We start from the raw sequence: 17,624 nt of genomic DNA on the forward strand, positions 1-17,624 counted from the left end.
CAAGATGTCTCCTGTGTTGGCTAAAATTACTTTTTAAGTCAACTTTTAAAATATTTCCATACTTTGCACTTGTTCTACTTTTCTCTCAAAAAGGTGAGTTTTATTCAGGCTTCCAAAGACCGAAAATGATACATACTGTAGAAGAGCCTTTGAGTGTTCTCCTTTGAGACAGTGCAGAAATAAGTTCTGGTAGATCTCACAAAGTTTCTGGGGAGGTTTCCGTTTTTAAAGTAAACTGGTAAATTATTTCATAAAAATTATATTTTTTTATCTGCTGTTAATGACCAGCCCTATTTTCTGTTTTGTAAATTTGGACTTGTGTTTCTCAGGCTTATTTAAAGTGGACATTCTTGTACAGGTTGGGAACTGGAAGTAAAAAACTGAACTGAAATAGAAAATTGTAGAAAAGATGTAAAGAGAGAGAACCTGGAGGTGTTGCAATATTTGGAAAAATTCTGGATCCCTGTCCCTAATGAAGGGGAAAGAAATTTTAAGGGCTGAACCTTGAAAAAAATAGAACTCAGAAATATGCCAAATAAAGGTAGTGGATTGTTAGGATTGAGTTGCGTGAGCTCTCCAGATAGACCCTCAGTAGCAGGAGCTCCTCTGCCCATTCCATCTCCTGACCTGGTTTACATTCTCTGGGCTTTGTGTGTTGTCCTGCATTCTGCAGTGAGTTAGCTGTAACTGATTTTATGATGTTCTCTTAATTTTCAAGTCAAATAATCCATTTTACTGCATAGCTTTCATTTCTAGAGTGTGCTTTGAGCGTGGCTCATAAGTAACATTTGTTTTCAAAACAGGAAAGCATGAGGTGTGGTGATAAAATAAAGAATTGGCCTTTCCTTGGTTAATCCTCCAGAGAATTAACTCAAAAGGTTTGAAATGTGGGACACCGCCTCCTCTCCCTTGATGTATTTGTCTTCTGGCGGGAAGATGGCAATAAGCAGAGGGCTTTGTGTTGAACACAGTTGAGATGCCAGCTGTCCCCACATCAAGTGAATGTGGAGACCTACAGGGATTGGAAGTGGTACCTTAGGAACTTCTATTTGCCCAAGGAGATGGCCCAGCATCTAATAGGGAAATGGCCATGTGTGCCCATACTCACATACTTATTAAAAGACAAGCATAGATTTCATAGAAATTGAAAAAAAATATTTCCCCGTAAATGAAGGCCACATTCTTTACCACTAACCCTTCAGATTCTGAAGGTCTGAGTGGAAAGGCTTAATGGATGGCTCTCCCTAAGCCTACGGCAGGCCTGGTGTAAGCTTAGATACTAGCTGATTGTGTTTCTTCTTTCCTTTAGCACTACATATTATGCCAAATCTCCCTTTGCCTTTTCCACATCTTGGAAGGAGAAAAGGAAGAGGAGAGTAGAGCTGTGGGGCTTTCTGGCACAGGGGAGGTGAGGCAGCAGAGGATGATGCTTGGAACAGTCCTATTATTCTTAGTCTGAATCTTCTCTAACGTCCGCAGGGGACTTTCCCCCTGCTGCTCTCTGACCTGGGAAAAGCAAAGACACTTACATTCTTTCCAGAAACCTTCTTATTACAGAGAAGAGAGGAAAGCTATAGGTAGAAGTGGCCTGTCCACTGAGGTGCTACTAAGTTTTGCTGGTTGGCAAATCCCGAGAGGGGAGATTAGGACACTTGGCAGTGTTGTAGCACATCCTGTCCAGCTGCCCTCTGAGCTTGCGCCATAGGATGGGTAGCCCAGGGCAGGAGGCAGGAATGCTAGTTTTTATTTCCCGATCCACCAGTGACTTCTGTGTAGTATTGGGCACACTCTCAACTTGTCTGCCTCACCTTGTCCATCTTTTAAGTAGATATTGGCAGCAGATCCTATTTGTTAGGATCCCACTGATTTTTAATCCATAAAATGCCAAGGTCTTTGAAAAATATGAGCTCAGTATTTATCAGTGTTAATTATAGTAGCCAGTCCTATTCTTTATTTACTTTTTTCCCTTGGGGTACAGAAGAAATATGTGGCTTGGGAGGGAGCTTGTAGGATGGGGGAGGTTGTGAGTGACAAAGAGGCATAAGAAATTAAAACTGACAACTGAGAGAGCCTCTTGGTTGGCAGGGCAGGGAGCAGGGTGAATGACCTATTCAGGAAGAGAATGGAGTCTTAGGTCTACTTTGTGGCCAGCGATAAACTGTGAGTCATCCTCTTCTTAGAACAGTGTGCCTTGAGCATGGCCGGGGGCCTGCTGGGTTCCTGGTACTTGTACTCCTTTCTGTATCCTTGGCACACTCTTGAAGTTAACCTCAAAATACCCCTGGCCCACCCTTCAGGGTGTTAACTGCCTTTCAAAACTCCCATATGAAAGAAAAATCATATTCTAACAGTAGTTGCATTCTAGACGTGTACTTTATTGTTGTTAGAACTCAAGCATTAATGTGGTGTTGAGAAAAGAATGTAAGACTGAAGAGAGAAAAGATGTAGATGTAAGGCCCGGTACTACCATTTAAGTAGCTGTGTGTTGGGGCCGGCCCTGTGGCTGAGTGGTTAAGTTCGCGTGCTGCGCTGCGGCGGCCCAGGGTTTCACTGGTTCGGATCCTGGGCACGGACGTAGCACCGCTCGTCAGGCCACGTTGAGGCGGCGTCCCACATGCCACAACTAGAAGGACCTGCAGCTAAGATATACAACTATGTACCGGGGGGATTGGGGAGATAAAGCAGGAAAAATAAAATAAATAAATAGCTGTGTAATCTCAGAGAATCTTTAATCTTTGTACCTAATTTCCCTATTGGTAGAGTGGTGACAATTCCTGAGTAAGATGTGGGAATGTTTCGTAAACCATGAGATGCCAGGCAAATACAAGAGATTGATGTATAGCGACTATGATTGTGGACCACATTCACCTGGCAGTTTCCCTTCTCCGAGTTGGGAGTGATTACATTCCCCCTTGCAATGAGGAAGCATGTACATGGATAACACCACCATAGGAGATGAAGAGAAGCAGAATCATCTTCGAGTGATTCCTTTCCTGGACCTTCTCCGTCTTCACTACATCTCTAGATAAGGGACAGGCAGAGAGGCTTCTTGTGACAAGCAAATGAATCCTTTTGTGGGCAGGAACAGGGCCAGAAGAGCACCTCTTTGTTTATTTTTTCTATTTTTATTTGTTTTGTCTCCACACCAGTGTTTTCCTACCTGATAGGGTTCAGCAGCCCTCCTGGATCTTTGTTGGTGGGCGATTCACAATTGCATCTGAGGCAAGAGTTGAGGGAAGGAACAGGGAAAAACACTGATAAAACAATGTGAGGGAAAATGAGGTCCTTTCAGTTGCGATCACTACAACAGCCTGAGATGATGTGGAGAATCATCAGCTCCAAGATCCCCTTTTTCCTTTCTTTGAGCTTCCCTCCTCTTCTACTCTCTGGACCTGCCCAGTTAGGCAGGCTAAGAGCAGAGGTGGCTGCACTCACTGGAAGGTCTGACAACCTCAGGTGCTTCGGTGATGAGCCTTGAGCACGAGGGAAGGACATACACCAGTCAGGGCAAAATACTCAGACTTGAACCAGCTTACACAAAAGCACTTTAATTGACAGTATACAATTTTCCAAAATATATTTTTGTAAGAAAATGGCAATAATTAAGTATAGTCTTTACAAGCAAGTTTCTCAGTAAATTCCAGTGTACTTCAGACCCCTGTCCACTAAGACACATACTCCCCCAGTTTCCTGGGCAAACTGTTTAACATTCACTAATAACAAAAAGACCCACATCAAAGAGTAAGCTCCTCCTCACTCAGTGCTGGGCTCTCACCAAACCTGAGTGAATCAGCAGGCACAGTGATGAAAGATGCCACTGCTTTCCTCTTGCCCCCTCTGCCTTCCCCTATCTTGTTCCCTTTGATCCTTAGTCCTGCTAGTAGAAGAGCCATATGTAAAAGCTCATTCAAAACTTTCTTGGCAGAAAAGAACTGTTTGTTTAAGTCTTAGACCTAAACAAATGAGAGCAAGTGTATTAGAGCAGTAAGGTTCCTGGTTTTGTCTTCATGCCTTCCCTAGCCTGGCTGCAGGATAAGATCTGAGAAGGGAATCCTGTCCTTTGTGTTTTCTGGTGCCTGTCCTTAATTAGCAGTCCTTACTTTATTGATTCCTTCTAAGGCACACAGCACTGGACAGTCTTCCAACCCAGGTTTTAATCACGTTTCTGTCACTAACCATGTGATTTTGGTCATTTTATCTTTCTGGGGTTTCATGTTCTTTTTCTGTAAAAATAAAAAAAGATTGGACTTGGTCTCTAAAACCCTCTCCCTATGAGTAGAGTGTCATTTTCAGCCAATACATATTGACTCCAACCCTACTGTAACAGGCTCGGGCTTTGCTGGGGAGGGGGCAAGGACCATATTTAAAAATAAAAATGCCCGGTCTGCAAGAAAAATACTTTGTCATCAGCCTGTCTTATATTACAATTTTCATTAAAGAAAAATCAAACAAAAACCTGTCATTTCTAGTAAAATAGACATTTACATTCCTGTTCAGGGAAAAAAAAAAAAGCCATCTCCCTTAGCTAACAAACATTTTTTCAAAGTATATTTACTTAAATCAGTGCAGGGTGGACTAACATGTGGCCATTATATTTACATTATCAAAAAATATGTCTATATGTATCAGCTTGAACTTGTTTTTCAAAGTTTCTCCAGTATATTGTCAAAAAGGATAAAGCTCAAGAAGTGGTTTAAATAAACTTTCTGCTAGCTTTCCTTATCAAGAGGGGAAAAAAGAATCTTGTGTCTAGACTAGATTAACCCCGTATCCTGTCTTACGATGCAGAGAATATTCTGTACCTCCTTCATAAGCACTGCTGCTTCTCTCCCTACTCACATGACCGCATGCTTCCCGCTGGATTTTGTCCAGTCATCAGAATCATGGTTTCTGGCCTTGTATGCAGCTTAGGGAAACCAGTGTGCCCTTGAATTAAAGAGTTTATAATCTCTCTTTGGCACGACTTTTTTAAAGTCATGCTGAGTTCCTGGTGTCCCTCTTCTCTCCTCGCAGCCCCAGAATCTTTATTACCAGATAGCATTTAGAACCCAGTAAAGATGTGGGAAGAACATGACCTTTCCCAAAGCATAGCTGTATGGCCTTTGACATAGATGTCTAGTGTCAGGAACAAGCCAAGGCAAGGTACGTGATTCTGAAGTTGCCCTACAAGGCTAGAGTAACACAGTTTGGATGCACCAGAAGAACGAACCTCTGAACTGGCCCAAAGCTTCTCAAGGTTCTCCTTGGACAGAGCCACAGTCATTCCTTCTGACCAAGCAGAATTTTTACCCTCTAGTCCTTGCCAGTCATCATCTCTCTCCCCAACAGGCCTTAGGGGTGCAGCCTTTGATCCATTTGCAGAAGCATATTTGCAGTCTCTGTCTAAAGGCCCGGCTGGTGAACGAGATGTGACCCAGAATCCGCAAAGGAGTGAGTTATCCAGTCTGGCCTCTCCCACAGAGGTCATGATAGAAACTCACTGGGTAGAAACAAATGCTGGGCAGGAAGGAGGCAAACATCTCCCGCCGTAACAAGATTTCCTCTATTTCCCCCCCAAACTGGCATTGTTCTCTATACTGTCAACCTCCAAATGCTAGAGAATCAGAGCACATACGTTTGGATCCTTGTTAGCCTAGCATCTAACGGGAAACTCACTGGGGGCCCTACTTGAACCCCTGGCCTTCCTTTTACCCTAGGATATCAAAGTTCAAAGGCTATGAAGAAGGCATCAGGCAGCCAGGGAAGGACATAGATCTTCCCCCTAAACTCCTCCCCTTTTAAAACCAAGCTATTCCAGAGCAGATAGCTTATTTCATCAGAATCATCACAGCCTGGGCCTCTCGGTTCTGGGGTTCTGGCTTTTTGCCCTGAAATGACAATGTTCATTCTCCGAAGCAGTTCTGCCCATCTTCCTAGTTGGTTCCAGGAAATTTATGCCCAGAAGCAATGGAGACCGTGGGCCAAGTTCAGAATTCCACACAGGACTCCCTCTTCCCAGAAAATCAGAGGCCCAGTGCTCAGGTGCCTTCTACTTAGCAGCTAACTGCTGAGCTCCCTCAAGACCCCTCTACAGTATTGTTTCCCTGAGATGCCACCAGAAACTGCAGGAGAACCAGGCAGCCCCACTAGGAATACAGAAAAGAGGACAGGCCAGAACAGTGGAAGGTTACTAGGAACAGCCAGTCCCTGGGCTGCCCCTTATGCCCCTTAAAATGCATCGCACGTTCTAGCCTTTCTTACACTCTGGCCCAGGAGAATCAGAATCCATGCGATCAGCTAACTGAAAGTCTCCCACCAATTTGAGCTTTGGCCTTTGGCCGTAGAGGGCTGGATTAGAAAACAAATATAACAAAACTCTCAGCAACTTGAGAAGTCCCTGAGTTTCCTATGAAATTGAGAGTAAAGCCTATCCTTCTTGTCTGTTTCAATTGATTGTCTATTAAGATACCTCTCTGCTGACTGGGGTCTGGGGGAGGTCTGTCCTAAAGCTGCTCTTTCATGCTGGAGCTCAGGGGCCATTCCCCAGCTAGAGTCTTCACCCCCATCGGCTCAGCAGTGAACGACAAAATAGGAACACTTGGCCTTCAGTAGCTGCTGCAGATTTTAGGCCCCGGTGGGAAGAGGAGGCCAAAGGAGCTCTTGGGGAACCTCTTCAAGGAGCACCTTGGGTGATGGGCCAGGACCTGTCCTGGAAGGAAAGGCCTCCCCTTCTCTCTTCACTTGGAGATGGATCGCTTAAGCAGACCTGTTTCACACTAGAAGTCTTGTGTGGGTTAAAGTCCCAGTCTCACGAAGTAAATCCAAGGAAATCAGAATCCAGAACAAGAGGTTCAAGGTCATGAATAACCTGTGTTAGTTCCAGGGGCCCTGGGACAGGGCGGGAATAAAAATTGAGTGAAGGAAAGGAGGAAAAACAAAGTGGGGCAGGAACACTGGCAGGCGAGGCTGTGGTAGGAGATAGAAAACTTAGGACCTGTACTTTCAAGTGATCAGATCTCGCTGAGATAGGATCTGGCCCTGCTCTTCCTTCCATCCCATCCGTTGACTCCACCCCCAGCCCAGGGCAGCCCTGGCGGGAGGCACAGGTGATCCCAGCAGTGTGGCAGGGTGGAAATGAGCACTGGCCTGAATGAAGTAGTCTGCTTTCATCCTGACTCTGTCACCAAATGGCTGTGTGACCTTGACCTTACGCTCTTTAGGCCTCGGTCATCTCATCTGTGAAATGAAGGGATTCTACTAGATGATCACGTAAGTCCCTTATATGGCTCTTTCTTGATGTCCCTTCCTCTCATCTTCCAGCAGCACTGAGCTCAGGCACTAGTGGGTTATTTTTCGGGGGGAATCTAGACAGAATGTGATTGGTTCAGCTTGAAAAGGGAAAAATTAAGGCCCGGTGGGAATTGGGAGAAGGGAACCTTCTGAGTCTGCTCTCGCTCCCCAGTCTTTCCCTCAGCTGGGAAGGATATTCCTCCCCTGTCCAAATGGCACTTGAGGTGGTTCAGTCCAGAGCTCTGTGGCACTGTTGGAGGCTGCCAGCAGACCTGATTAGAGGTGTGTGTCTTCCTCCTCATCTAGGTCATCCTTGGTCAGGTTGTCCAGAGGGACGATCCAGCTGTCCCCCAGCTCCCCATTAAGGTTGACCACCTTTTTCTCCTGCATCTCTGATGAGGTCTCCATCACTTCCAGTGTTGGATTGTCATGGTAACCATTCTCCACTGTCTGTAGCTCCTCTGTTAGTCGTTGCTAGAGTGGAGAAGATGACCCAAGAAGAAAGGGTAATTTTTTTTTTTTGAGGAAGATTGGCCCTGAGCTAACATCTGTTGCCAATCTTCCTCCTTTTGCTTGAGGAAGATTGTCACTGAGCCAACATCTGTGCCAGTCTTCCTCCATTCTATGTGGGAAGCCACCACAGCATGGCTTGACGAGCAGCGCCAGGTCCACACCCAGGATCCGAGCCTGCGAACCCTGGCCCAGTGAAGCAGAACACGCGAACTTAAACACTATGCCACCAGGTGGCCCCAAAAGGGTAATTTTTGAGGGCTATTAGCCTTAATATAGCCTTAATATAACACAGGTATCCCTACAATCCAGGGACCCCAGTTTGGCTAACATGAGTAATAAGTGCTCCTGGAGACTATCCTGGCTACCGGGCTGCCTCAGGGCCCAGCAGGCTAAAATTCCCAGCTCACCTCACCTTCGCCCCAGTGGCAAATCTGTGAAGTCAGTGGCAATGGACTTTGTTTTCCAGATTCCTCCCATCTCTTTCCTCCATTCCTTCCTCCCAAACCTTACTCCCTGGGCCCTGCCTCACCCCACTGTAATGAACTGGGAAGGACTGTGTGAAAATTACTTTCATCAGGCTGGTGACCTCTCTAAGCCTGAGCAAGATGGGCACAGCATCTCTGTACTGCGTGTAGCCATCTCTCTTGCAGACAGGAGCCATGTGGAGACAGTGCTTCCTCTCCGTCTTTATCTGAGACAGCCTGCGCAGTAGTGTCACCTGGGAAGCTTTTCACAGACATACTGATCCAGAGATTCTGTTTCAGCTGGTGTGTGAGGAAGCCAGGCATGGGGATTTTTTTAGAGCTGTTGGGAATTCTAGGAAGGTGGGTGAAAGAACTTCTGGTTAACAGGCACGCCTGGGCCCATTTGTATCAATGAATCCTCAGAGCAGCTCTGAAGGTGGATATCCTCCCCATTATGCAGATGAGAAACCTGAAGCTCAGGGAGGAGATGACTTGCTCAAAGTCACCGATAACACAAGGCACATCTAAGGCTTAAACCAAGTCTTTCTGACTCCAAAGCCCATGTCCTTCCTCTCCGCCATGTTGCCTCTTTCATTTGCCATGGAAGTTTCCATTTCCTGTCAGAAAGGATCCATGGCCCACTCACTTTCTTCTAATCGGGGAATAATAGGGTGGAAGTCACCTGCTGAATTAGACTGCTTCCCTGGCCAGGGGAGTGAGGTCCTCACCTGGTCCTTCCTCTGGGCAAGACGCTGGTGGCAACAACCATAGAGGGCCGCGACGAGGAGCAGGAAAGATGCCATGCAGACAATAGTGATGATCAGGGGCATGCTGAACCGGTCCTCAGTCTCTTCTGGTGGTCCTTGATTCCCAAGCTTCATGCCACTGACTCCCGCCTGGCCAGGATGGAGACAGTTTTGTGGCAGGAAACAGGTTCTGGGTCACCCTCTCTCTGAACTCCCATTCATTTAGGAACTCTTCTGCTTGGGGTTTGATGGGGCCTGCTCCACCACCCTACTGTGCCCTCTCTTATCCTCCTATCTTCTAGATGCTTGCAAACTAGAGGTTCCTAATGAGAGAGACACTGTGGAGCAAAGTAACTGTGGACTTCAGCGGGACAGGCTCCTGCCCCAGTCTGTCCCAACACATGGGAGGAGCCCACTTACCTCTTTTAGGTCATCCCATTTGCCCTTCAGAAGTTCATACACGTCGCTGGGAGGGAGGATTGCTGTGGGAGAGGAGGACAGAGGCTGCTTCAGTGGGCTGGCTCAGAGTGCTATGGTAGGAGGTGGAGACTGGGCCCCAAGAGGAGGATATCCCATATCTCAGTCTACTGAGTGTGTTTCTCTCGGGTGGCCCTGGGATGGAGAGTGGCTTAATAATTCTTAGGGAACTGAGGGAGCACCAGCCCTGACCCATCCTTGTGGCTCCTGAACCGTCACCTCCTGCCCCATTCCCACCCCACACAGGCCTCAGCCCCCCTTGCCCTCAACTCACTCTGTATAGTGATTTCCTTGATTGCCACTGCCTGCATTTCTTGAATTGGTATGAGCTGTACATGGCACTGATCTCGAGCTGAGTTGTAGGTGGCTTTTGCTGCTTGACACAGAATTGTGATGAGTTTGTCATCCGGAGAGCTCTGCTCCTATTGTGAGGAGAGCACAGGTGATTCCTCAGGGATCATAACAGCAGCCTAGACTTGTGGAGCTGTCCTCAGGAGCTAAGGTCAGGAGAATGCTGTTGCCTGGCTTGAACCTATTCCCCTCTCCAGCCTTGACCGGTGCCATTCCCAGGCCTGCCAGGAGTCACGAGTTATGTGCTGTTCTCCTTGGCCAGTCCCTGCCCTCTCTGCCTCATGTGAACCCCTTCCCCTAGTCCCCTTCCCCTGCTCATCTTGTCTAAGGGTGAACAGTAGCTTTCACCCTAGTGTCCCCGTCTCCCTCAAAGCTCTTAAAGGACCACAACTTAATGCCCTTTAGCACCTCTTTCCCTAGAAGGGGCTAGAGGAAGCACCGCTCAGCAACCCCACCCCACTGCCAATGGGGAAGACTCCAGTTCTCTCTGAACCTGCCATTCGCCAGTCCTTGATGCCCAGTTCAAGGACCTCAGGAAGGGAAGCCCCAGCTCTCAGCTCGAAGTTGAAACACGTGTGCCCCTCCCCTAGGCTGAGACTCTATGAACCCATAAACAGGCTGACAGGGAGAAAGGCAAGGCCATCACTGAACAGGGGAACGTGGGAGTATCTTGAAGATGCACGTGGGCACATCTTGGAGGGGAATCCTCTACATTTCTAAGCAGAAAGAGCATGGCTAGCATGGCCTTAGGGCTGAGGGTGAGCAAGCAAAGCATGGGCAGCTTTGACCCACTCCTGCCATGTCATCTGGAGGCACCCCGAGCTGGTGTTTCTCTAACCTGATTTTGGAATAAGGGACTGAGACAAAGAAAAGGATTTGTGGTGTGGCTTACCTCTGGATTCCCACACACCATCCCTGGGCTTTCTATCTGGGATTTCCTTAGGCTTCCTAATTCCCCAGCCTGACACCAGGTAGGGATCCAGGGCTTTCCTTTCATAGCAAAGGAAAAAAACGCTTCTCACAACCTGCTAAGTTTTAGCCAAAAAGAAGGCCTGAGGAAAGGCTGGGCAAGCACCGACGTGATTCTTGCCCTGTCCAAGAAGCTTGACCCCAAGGGGACACGCTCCCCTTTAAAACTTCAGTCCAAGTGTATGCTTTTATAAAGCTCCCTTGGAAAATTCCAGCAAAATAGACACCCAAAAGAAAACAAGTGCAGAAAATACAAGCAGCATCAAAGTGTTGTAAACCCAAGTTCTCCATCCTTTGGAAACCACATTCTGTTCTAGTTCCTAGGGGTGTTTGCGAAAACAGGCACTGACCAGGAGACGGCAGCAGTGAGCCACCCATGACCTGCTCTCAGCTACTTACCGAGTAAGCACCCTGCTGACATCCCCAGACTAACAGCCCTTAATCCTTGGGAGACTGGCCATCTGAAGGCATGGGGGGGGGGCACACACTGCTACACTCTCTTTCATGCAAATGTACTCTCACACACGTGCTGACACCCCCACCCCAGTACACACACACACACACACACACACACACACACATGCACCACCCTGAGTAGAAGAACAACTGTTGGCAATGGCTCCCTGATGCTCAGGAGCCGACTCCTCAGGTGACAGGGAGGCCATCAGATAATATGTGGACCAGGAAATATAAAACCACAGACTATCAGAACGAGGAGACTTAGGCAGATTAAGCCTCATTTTCAATCGACGCCTCTGAAGCCCAGAGATGGACTTAACCAAGTCGTGCCGTGGGCTCGAGGCAAACAGGAACACGGATGGGGTCTGTCCCTTCTAAGGTGGGAAAGGGCCACTTCCTAATGGGGAAAAAATAGGGGCAGGAAATAGCTCTCAGTCCCTTTTAGATGGAACATTTCATTCCCTTCTACCTTCCTAAACTCCACTGCTAAACGACATTTTGGGGGTGTAGATGAGGGTGGGGCTCGGCTGAGGAGGTACTCACACACAAGTTGGTTTTCGTCAAGTTCAGGATGAGCATCGTGTTATTCAGCTTTTGGGGAGGTTCACAGGTTACCTGGAAGAAGCCACTGGGATTAAAGTTCAGGCTGAGCCTGCCAGGATCTCATCTTTGACTCCTCCCTTCCTCCCACCCCGAGTGGGTGACACAAAGGAAGGAGCTCAAGGCAAGCTGGGGGTGTGACTGGCCAGGGTGTCAGAGCCAGCGGTGTTATGGGCTGTCCAGCTATCTAAGCTAGAATCTGGAAGGACAGGGAGAGTGGTGCAAATGGATGAGTGCTGCTCACAGCCCCAGCCAGGTGCCCTGGGCTGGAGGCAAGAGTAGAAATGCTCTTCTTGGAGCCCCTTCTGTCCGAATCTGGGCTCTCTTATCTGCCCACCTCTGCTGGGATTACCGTGTTATTCCAAGAGTTCCAAGAATGGCTTGGGGAGCCTTGGGAGGCCGTTGAATCCATCTGACTGCTGGAGCTTGTGCGTCCCGTGACAGGAGACGTGGCCACGGATCCCGGTGAAGGGTGTGCAGGCTGCAGAGCCCCAGGTGCAGAGGTCCCAGTGATGGGGGGAGACTCGGTCCCAGTGGTGGCTGGCATCTTGCTGGAGGTCTGCTGATCTGATAATGGTGCTGTAATTGGGAAAACAAAGGTTATGAGAAAAGACGAGTGGTACTGCTAAGAGAAAAGGATAGTCTTTCTTGTCCAGAGTTTCCTGAGTTGCTTTGGTCTTATCCTCCACCTAGACTACCAGCTGGAGGAAGCAGGCTATGAGGAGGAGGCAAACAGATGAAGTCAATTCCTGTACCATATTACAGGATGGGTCAGACTGGATGAGCCAGTGTAAGAACCTGATAAAAAAAGGAACAATGACAATGATGTCAGCAGCAACAGCTAACATTAATTGAGCACTTACTTCATGCGAGGGACTGTAATAAGTGCTTCAGAGGCACTTCCTTATTTAATTCTCACAACAACCCTATGAGGAAGGTACCCTAATTATCCCTATTTTATAAACAAGAAAATTAGGCTCAGCGGGGGCTTGACGATTTGCCCAGGGTCACATGCTAACAAGTGACAGAGCAGGGATTGGAATCCAGGTTTATCCAACTCAGAGCCTTTGCTCTTATGGCAGGATGCAATCACTCTCTTCTGGTGCCACAGTCTGTTAACTTCAGGCTGCATCCACACTACCTGGGGAGTTCCTGAAAATGCAGATTCCCAGGTTCACACCCAGAAATCCCAACTTAATACATCTGACATGGGTCATGATCTTGAGGCTCATGATCCACCAGTGAGTTCTGAAATTAATTTACTGGGTTAAGACCAGCACTTAAAAAAGAAAAAAAAGGAAACAGAATGGAATAGAAAATATCAGGGTGTATCACATATTATAAGGATAAGCCCAGGTTAGTGAAACTTCTGTATCACTTATGTGTGTGCATGTAGACTATATGTGTGTGTCCTGGATCGTGGTATAAAACTAAAATGTATTCCTTATTGTAGACTGCCATCAAACATGTTTAAGAAACACTGTTCTGGAGTACTTCTAATACCATGGCAACCACCAAAGTCTTACCCGTGGATAGACTGTTGGCTTGTTTATGTGCTCGACTGGGAGGCCAAACACCGAGCTCATCAGAATGCACAGCACTGTTGGCCTCTGCTCATCAGTGAAATGGGAGATGGGGGCTGAATGAAGGCGGACTGTATTCACAATATTTAACCCTCGTGACTCTCCATCTTCCAGCTGGGCAACTGTATAGAATATAAACATTTAAAAGTTTATTACTTACTTTGTGTGGTCGTTAGCCCCTGAAATGTGGAAGAGGGACTTTCCATCGTGCCTGCGCTATTTGAAGCTACAGTAGTTTTGTCTGGTCCCTCGGAAGAGTTCCCTGGGAGCTTTGAAGCAACAGAGCCCGTAGTTGGTTGGTGAGTGCTTGTTGGGGCGGTAGAGGCAGGAAGGGCAGGAGTGGTGTGTGAGGTGGTAACCTGATTGGGAGATGGAGTCATCGTCTGACTTCCTCCCTTGGTGGTCGGGTTGTCTGTGGCACTTCTGCGGTTGCTTTGGGTTCCAGCTCCAGTTTTATCTTCAGTTTCATCCTGTCTGCTTGTAGTTTTCGGCTTTTCTGGGGTAGTGGTTGGTCCAAGTGTGGTCTTGTCATCCTTCTGGCCATGAGTAGTTGTAGTCGAGCTGTCTGTGGCTGGTATCCTTTCTGTGCCACTGGCTGCTGCAGTTGTGCTCTGCTGGGCTTGGGGGGGAGTCACCGTGGGGCTGCTGGATGCTGTCGATGTGCTTCCACTGACCCCAGCTACAGACACCTTTGTATGAGTGGATGTTGCAGCTGTGCTTTGTTTGCCTGTGGCTGTAGTCACCGTTATGGCAGTGGATGCTGTAGTTGTGCTTTGTTTGCCTGTGGCTGTAGTCACCGTTATGGCAGTGGATGCTGGAGCTGTGCTTTGTTTGACTGTGATTGAAACCTCCCCTTTACTGCTGGATGTTGAAGTTGAGTTTGACTTGTCTGAGACTGTAGTTGCTGTGTTAGTTGTTTTAGTAGTGGACCGGCCTGCTGTTTACAAAGACAACACAGAATCAAATTAGGTTATTAGCTGGACATTTTCCTCTCCACCAACTCTCCTCCAGGATCCAGGGGCCTTGCTCCCCTCCCTGCCATTTGCCTTGGCTGAAGTTCTGCGTCCTTGATGTGCCCAGGTTTCTTGAGGGTTCAAGAAACCTCTCTAAGAGGGAGACTGAGTATGAAGCAGAGGAAGTCAAGGGACATCGTGCTGAAGAGAAGGACCAGCTGATGCTGCTGCATGGGGAGCCTGCAGCGAGCACCCAGCCCACCCCATCCAGCCCCTGCACACGCCCTTCATGTTTTCCATACGCCACCATAGAACCAGGCCGCCAAGACCATCTCTGCCTCCTTCTCCCCAGCTCCCACGCACGGGATCCCACAGAAGACTCAACAGATGCATGCTTAGTGAATTGCCCTGTTCTGAGGGTGACAAGAGAGTCATGCCTCTGTTCTCATGGAAGTATAATCCAGAAGGAGAAGCTGACAACAAAGTGGCATTACACAAATTACTATTAAATACAATCGTGAGAGAGGCGAAGGCAGAAAAGCACAGAGAGCTCTGACTATGTTTATCACAGTAGTTTAACCTTGTCAGAGGGACAGAGAGGAAGGCCTTTTATTCATTTGTTTAACAAATTATTCACTGAGGGAAACTTTAAGTGACAGGACAGGACCTAGGATACAATGGTGAATAAAACATAATCCTCACCCTCAGGGAGCTTACATTCCAGTGGGTGAGACAGAGATTAAACAAGTAGACAGAACAATGAAACATCAAATTCTTGTGACTATATGGAGAAAATGAACAAGGAAATGATACAGAGAATGGGGGAGGGGAGCGAGTTTTTTTTTTCTTTTGAGGAAGATTAGCCCTGAGCTAACATCTGCTGCCAGTCCTCTTTTTGCTGAGGAAGACTGGCCCTGAGCTAACATCCATGCCCATTTTCCTCTACTTTATATGTGGGATGCCTGCCACAGCATGGCTTGACAGGCGGTACGCAGGTCCATGCCCGGGATCTGAACCACCGAACCCCGGGCTCCCAAAGCAGAGCATGCGAACTTAACTGCTATGCCACCGGGCCGGGGCCGTTTAGATAGAGAGCTCAAGAAAGGCATCTCAGAGGTGACTATTAAGCTAAGACTTGAAGGATAGGAAGGAGAAAGCTGTGTGAAGAATGGGAGGAAAAGTGTACCAGGCAGAAGGAATAGAAACTGGGAAGGCCTCAAAGTAGAGAAGACAGCTCAGGAAAGACAAGTGTGAACGGAGTTTAGTGAGTGAGCCAGGAGGAAACAGGGCTCAGAAAACTCAGGGCCTTATAGGTAAAGCGACAGTAACTAACTGATTGTATCATAGTATCTTTTTGGCAAAAGATATGAGATTGCTGAGGGGAATATCAGCATATTTGAGGAATGAAGTGATGTGGAGGGCGATGGTTACTTCCCACAATGGCGAATAGCTTAAAACAGGGTTTCTCAACCCCAGAACTATTGACTTTGGGGCTGGAAACTTCTTCCTTAGGGGAAGTTGTCTTATGCGTTATAGAACGTTGAACAACATCCCTGGTCTCTATCCACTAGATGCTAGTAACACACAGACAAATCCCCCCCCGGAGGGGACAACCAAAAATTTCTTCAGATTTTGCCAAATGTCCCGGGGGCGGGGGGGGGGGGGGGGGGGAGGACAAAAATCACTACCAGTGAAAACTACTGGCTTAAAGAAAGAGAATAACAAATTTGGATTCCTAAATCCTCCTATCAAAGCACAGACTGAAAACCAGAGGTCTTCTGAGGCTACAGTAAAGAAATCTCTCACGGCTTACAGCTGGAGAGCTGAGAAGACCAAAAAACAAACTTAAAAGTTTGATCCCATGAGTTGCCAAGTTGCAGCGTTCATTGAATTCATAACCTTACCAGGTCTCTTATGTGAAAAGAGGACCTTGAGAATTGGAACGGTGACATATGAGGGGAGGCAGGTGAAGCAGAGTACCCATAAGACTCAATCTGCAATGGCACTCACTTGCCAGTACACTCAACCACTGTCCTCCTCTCTGGGGCAGTTCCCACCTTGCTTGAAAACTCTTAATAACCTCACCTGAGCTCACTGACACACAAACCATATCTCCTCAACATCTCCACCGCTCTTCATTTTCCCCAACCTATAACAACAGACTCCAGTGGTGCTCCAGAAAGACGATACAGAGTCTGACCCAGGAGAAGGCTTACACACTAGAGAACATCTGCGAAAACTCGAGCAAATCTGTATGGTTCTAGGAGGGTGCTAGACCAAGCAGGGATACCCATAATTGGACAGCAGGCTGAATTTATCTATATGGGTATGCATACCAGAGATTTTGGATTCAATATGCTGACTGAAGCAGCTAGAAATAGTTCTAGTTATTTGCTTAGTTGGTTGACGGAAACCTGGACCCAATGGCAGTCCACATGAAATAAAAGTTAAGTCACCAGAAGTTCCCTGGAATAACGAATAAGAAGAAATCCAAATTCTTAGAGAGCTACAAGTGTTCGAGTGGCTTGTCATATATGATCTGCTCATTCACACTCTAACTTTGTTCCTTAAGAGACCTCAAATGACACTCTTTGCCAAGGCTTTGAGAAATACTATATTTCATGAGTTCTAATATCCACATCTTTTATGTCTCTGAAATGAGGATGTATTATAAATTACTGTAGGTCACACTTTGACTGTGTTTTTCCCCTGAGTGGTTTATAAAATAATAGGGCATCTTATCATTGATGGTGTCTAGGATTTCACTATCTTTGGAATATTATTGAGGGAGTAATAGCATATTCTAAGGACTGTTGCGGCTGCTCTTCATCAGCCAGGTATGCTGGTAGGAGATGCAGCTGATTCAGTGCGGACGGACACCACGTTCGTTGGGTGGTAGAGGCAAGAGCAGAATTTCATTTCCAGGGGAAAAGGTGGGTATGATACCATAATGGGCAGCAAGACCAGCATGGTAATCAGAATAGTCTAACGAAGGGGATTTGGGACAGCAGCTAATAATCACGTGTTCTTTAAGATCAAAATGAATGAGCAGCCCACTGACGTCCTACCTGTAGGCCCAGCGAACTGAGACCTCTGTGCAGTCACTCCAACAGAGAACACAGCCAGCCCCTCATCCAGTTCCCAGAACTGAAGCTTTCACAGACTCAGGGTACCTTGAGTTGAGGGTGTATTACGTTCCCAAGGCTGCTGTGACAGATGACCACAACTGGGTGGCTTAAA

At 47.3% G+C, this 17,624-nt stretch overlaps 1 protein-coding gene across 1 annotated transcript in view; it reads right to left on the minus strand.

The window, feature by feature from the left end:
- Positions 1–3,528: 3,528 nt before the first annotated feature.
- PODXL (podocalyxin like) overlaps positions 3,529–17,624 on the minus strand; it is a 44,533-nt gene continuing 30,437 nt past the window's right edge. Inside the window, exons 2-8 of the mRNA XM_046669558.1 lie at positions 13,592–14,368; positions 12,201–12,427; positions 11,792–11,863; positions 9,744–9,891; positions 9,413–9,474; positions 8,975–9,142; positions 3,529–7,743 (exon numbers count right to left, since the gene is read on the minus strand). Coding sequence (XP_046525514.1) covers positions 7,546–7,743; positions 8,975–9,142; positions 9,413–9,474; positions 9,744–9,891; positions 11,792–11,863; positions 12,201–12,427; positions 13,592–14,368 — 1,652 coding nt within the window. The 3' untranslated portion in view covers positions 3,529–7,545. The remainder of the gene's footprint in view (positions 7,744–8,974; positions 9,143–9,412; positions 9,475–9,743; positions 9,892–11,791; positions 11,864–12,200; positions 12,428–13,591; positions 14,369–17,624) is intronic.

Source organism: Equus quagga, chromosome 8 (genome assembly GCF_021613505.1).
Source record: "Equus quagga isolate Etosha38 chromosome 8, UCLA_HA_Equagga_1.0, whole genome shotgun sequence".
Taxonomy (NCBI): domain Eukaryota; kingdom Metazoa; phylum Chordata; class Mammalia; order Perissodactyla; family Equidae; genus Equus; species Equus quagga.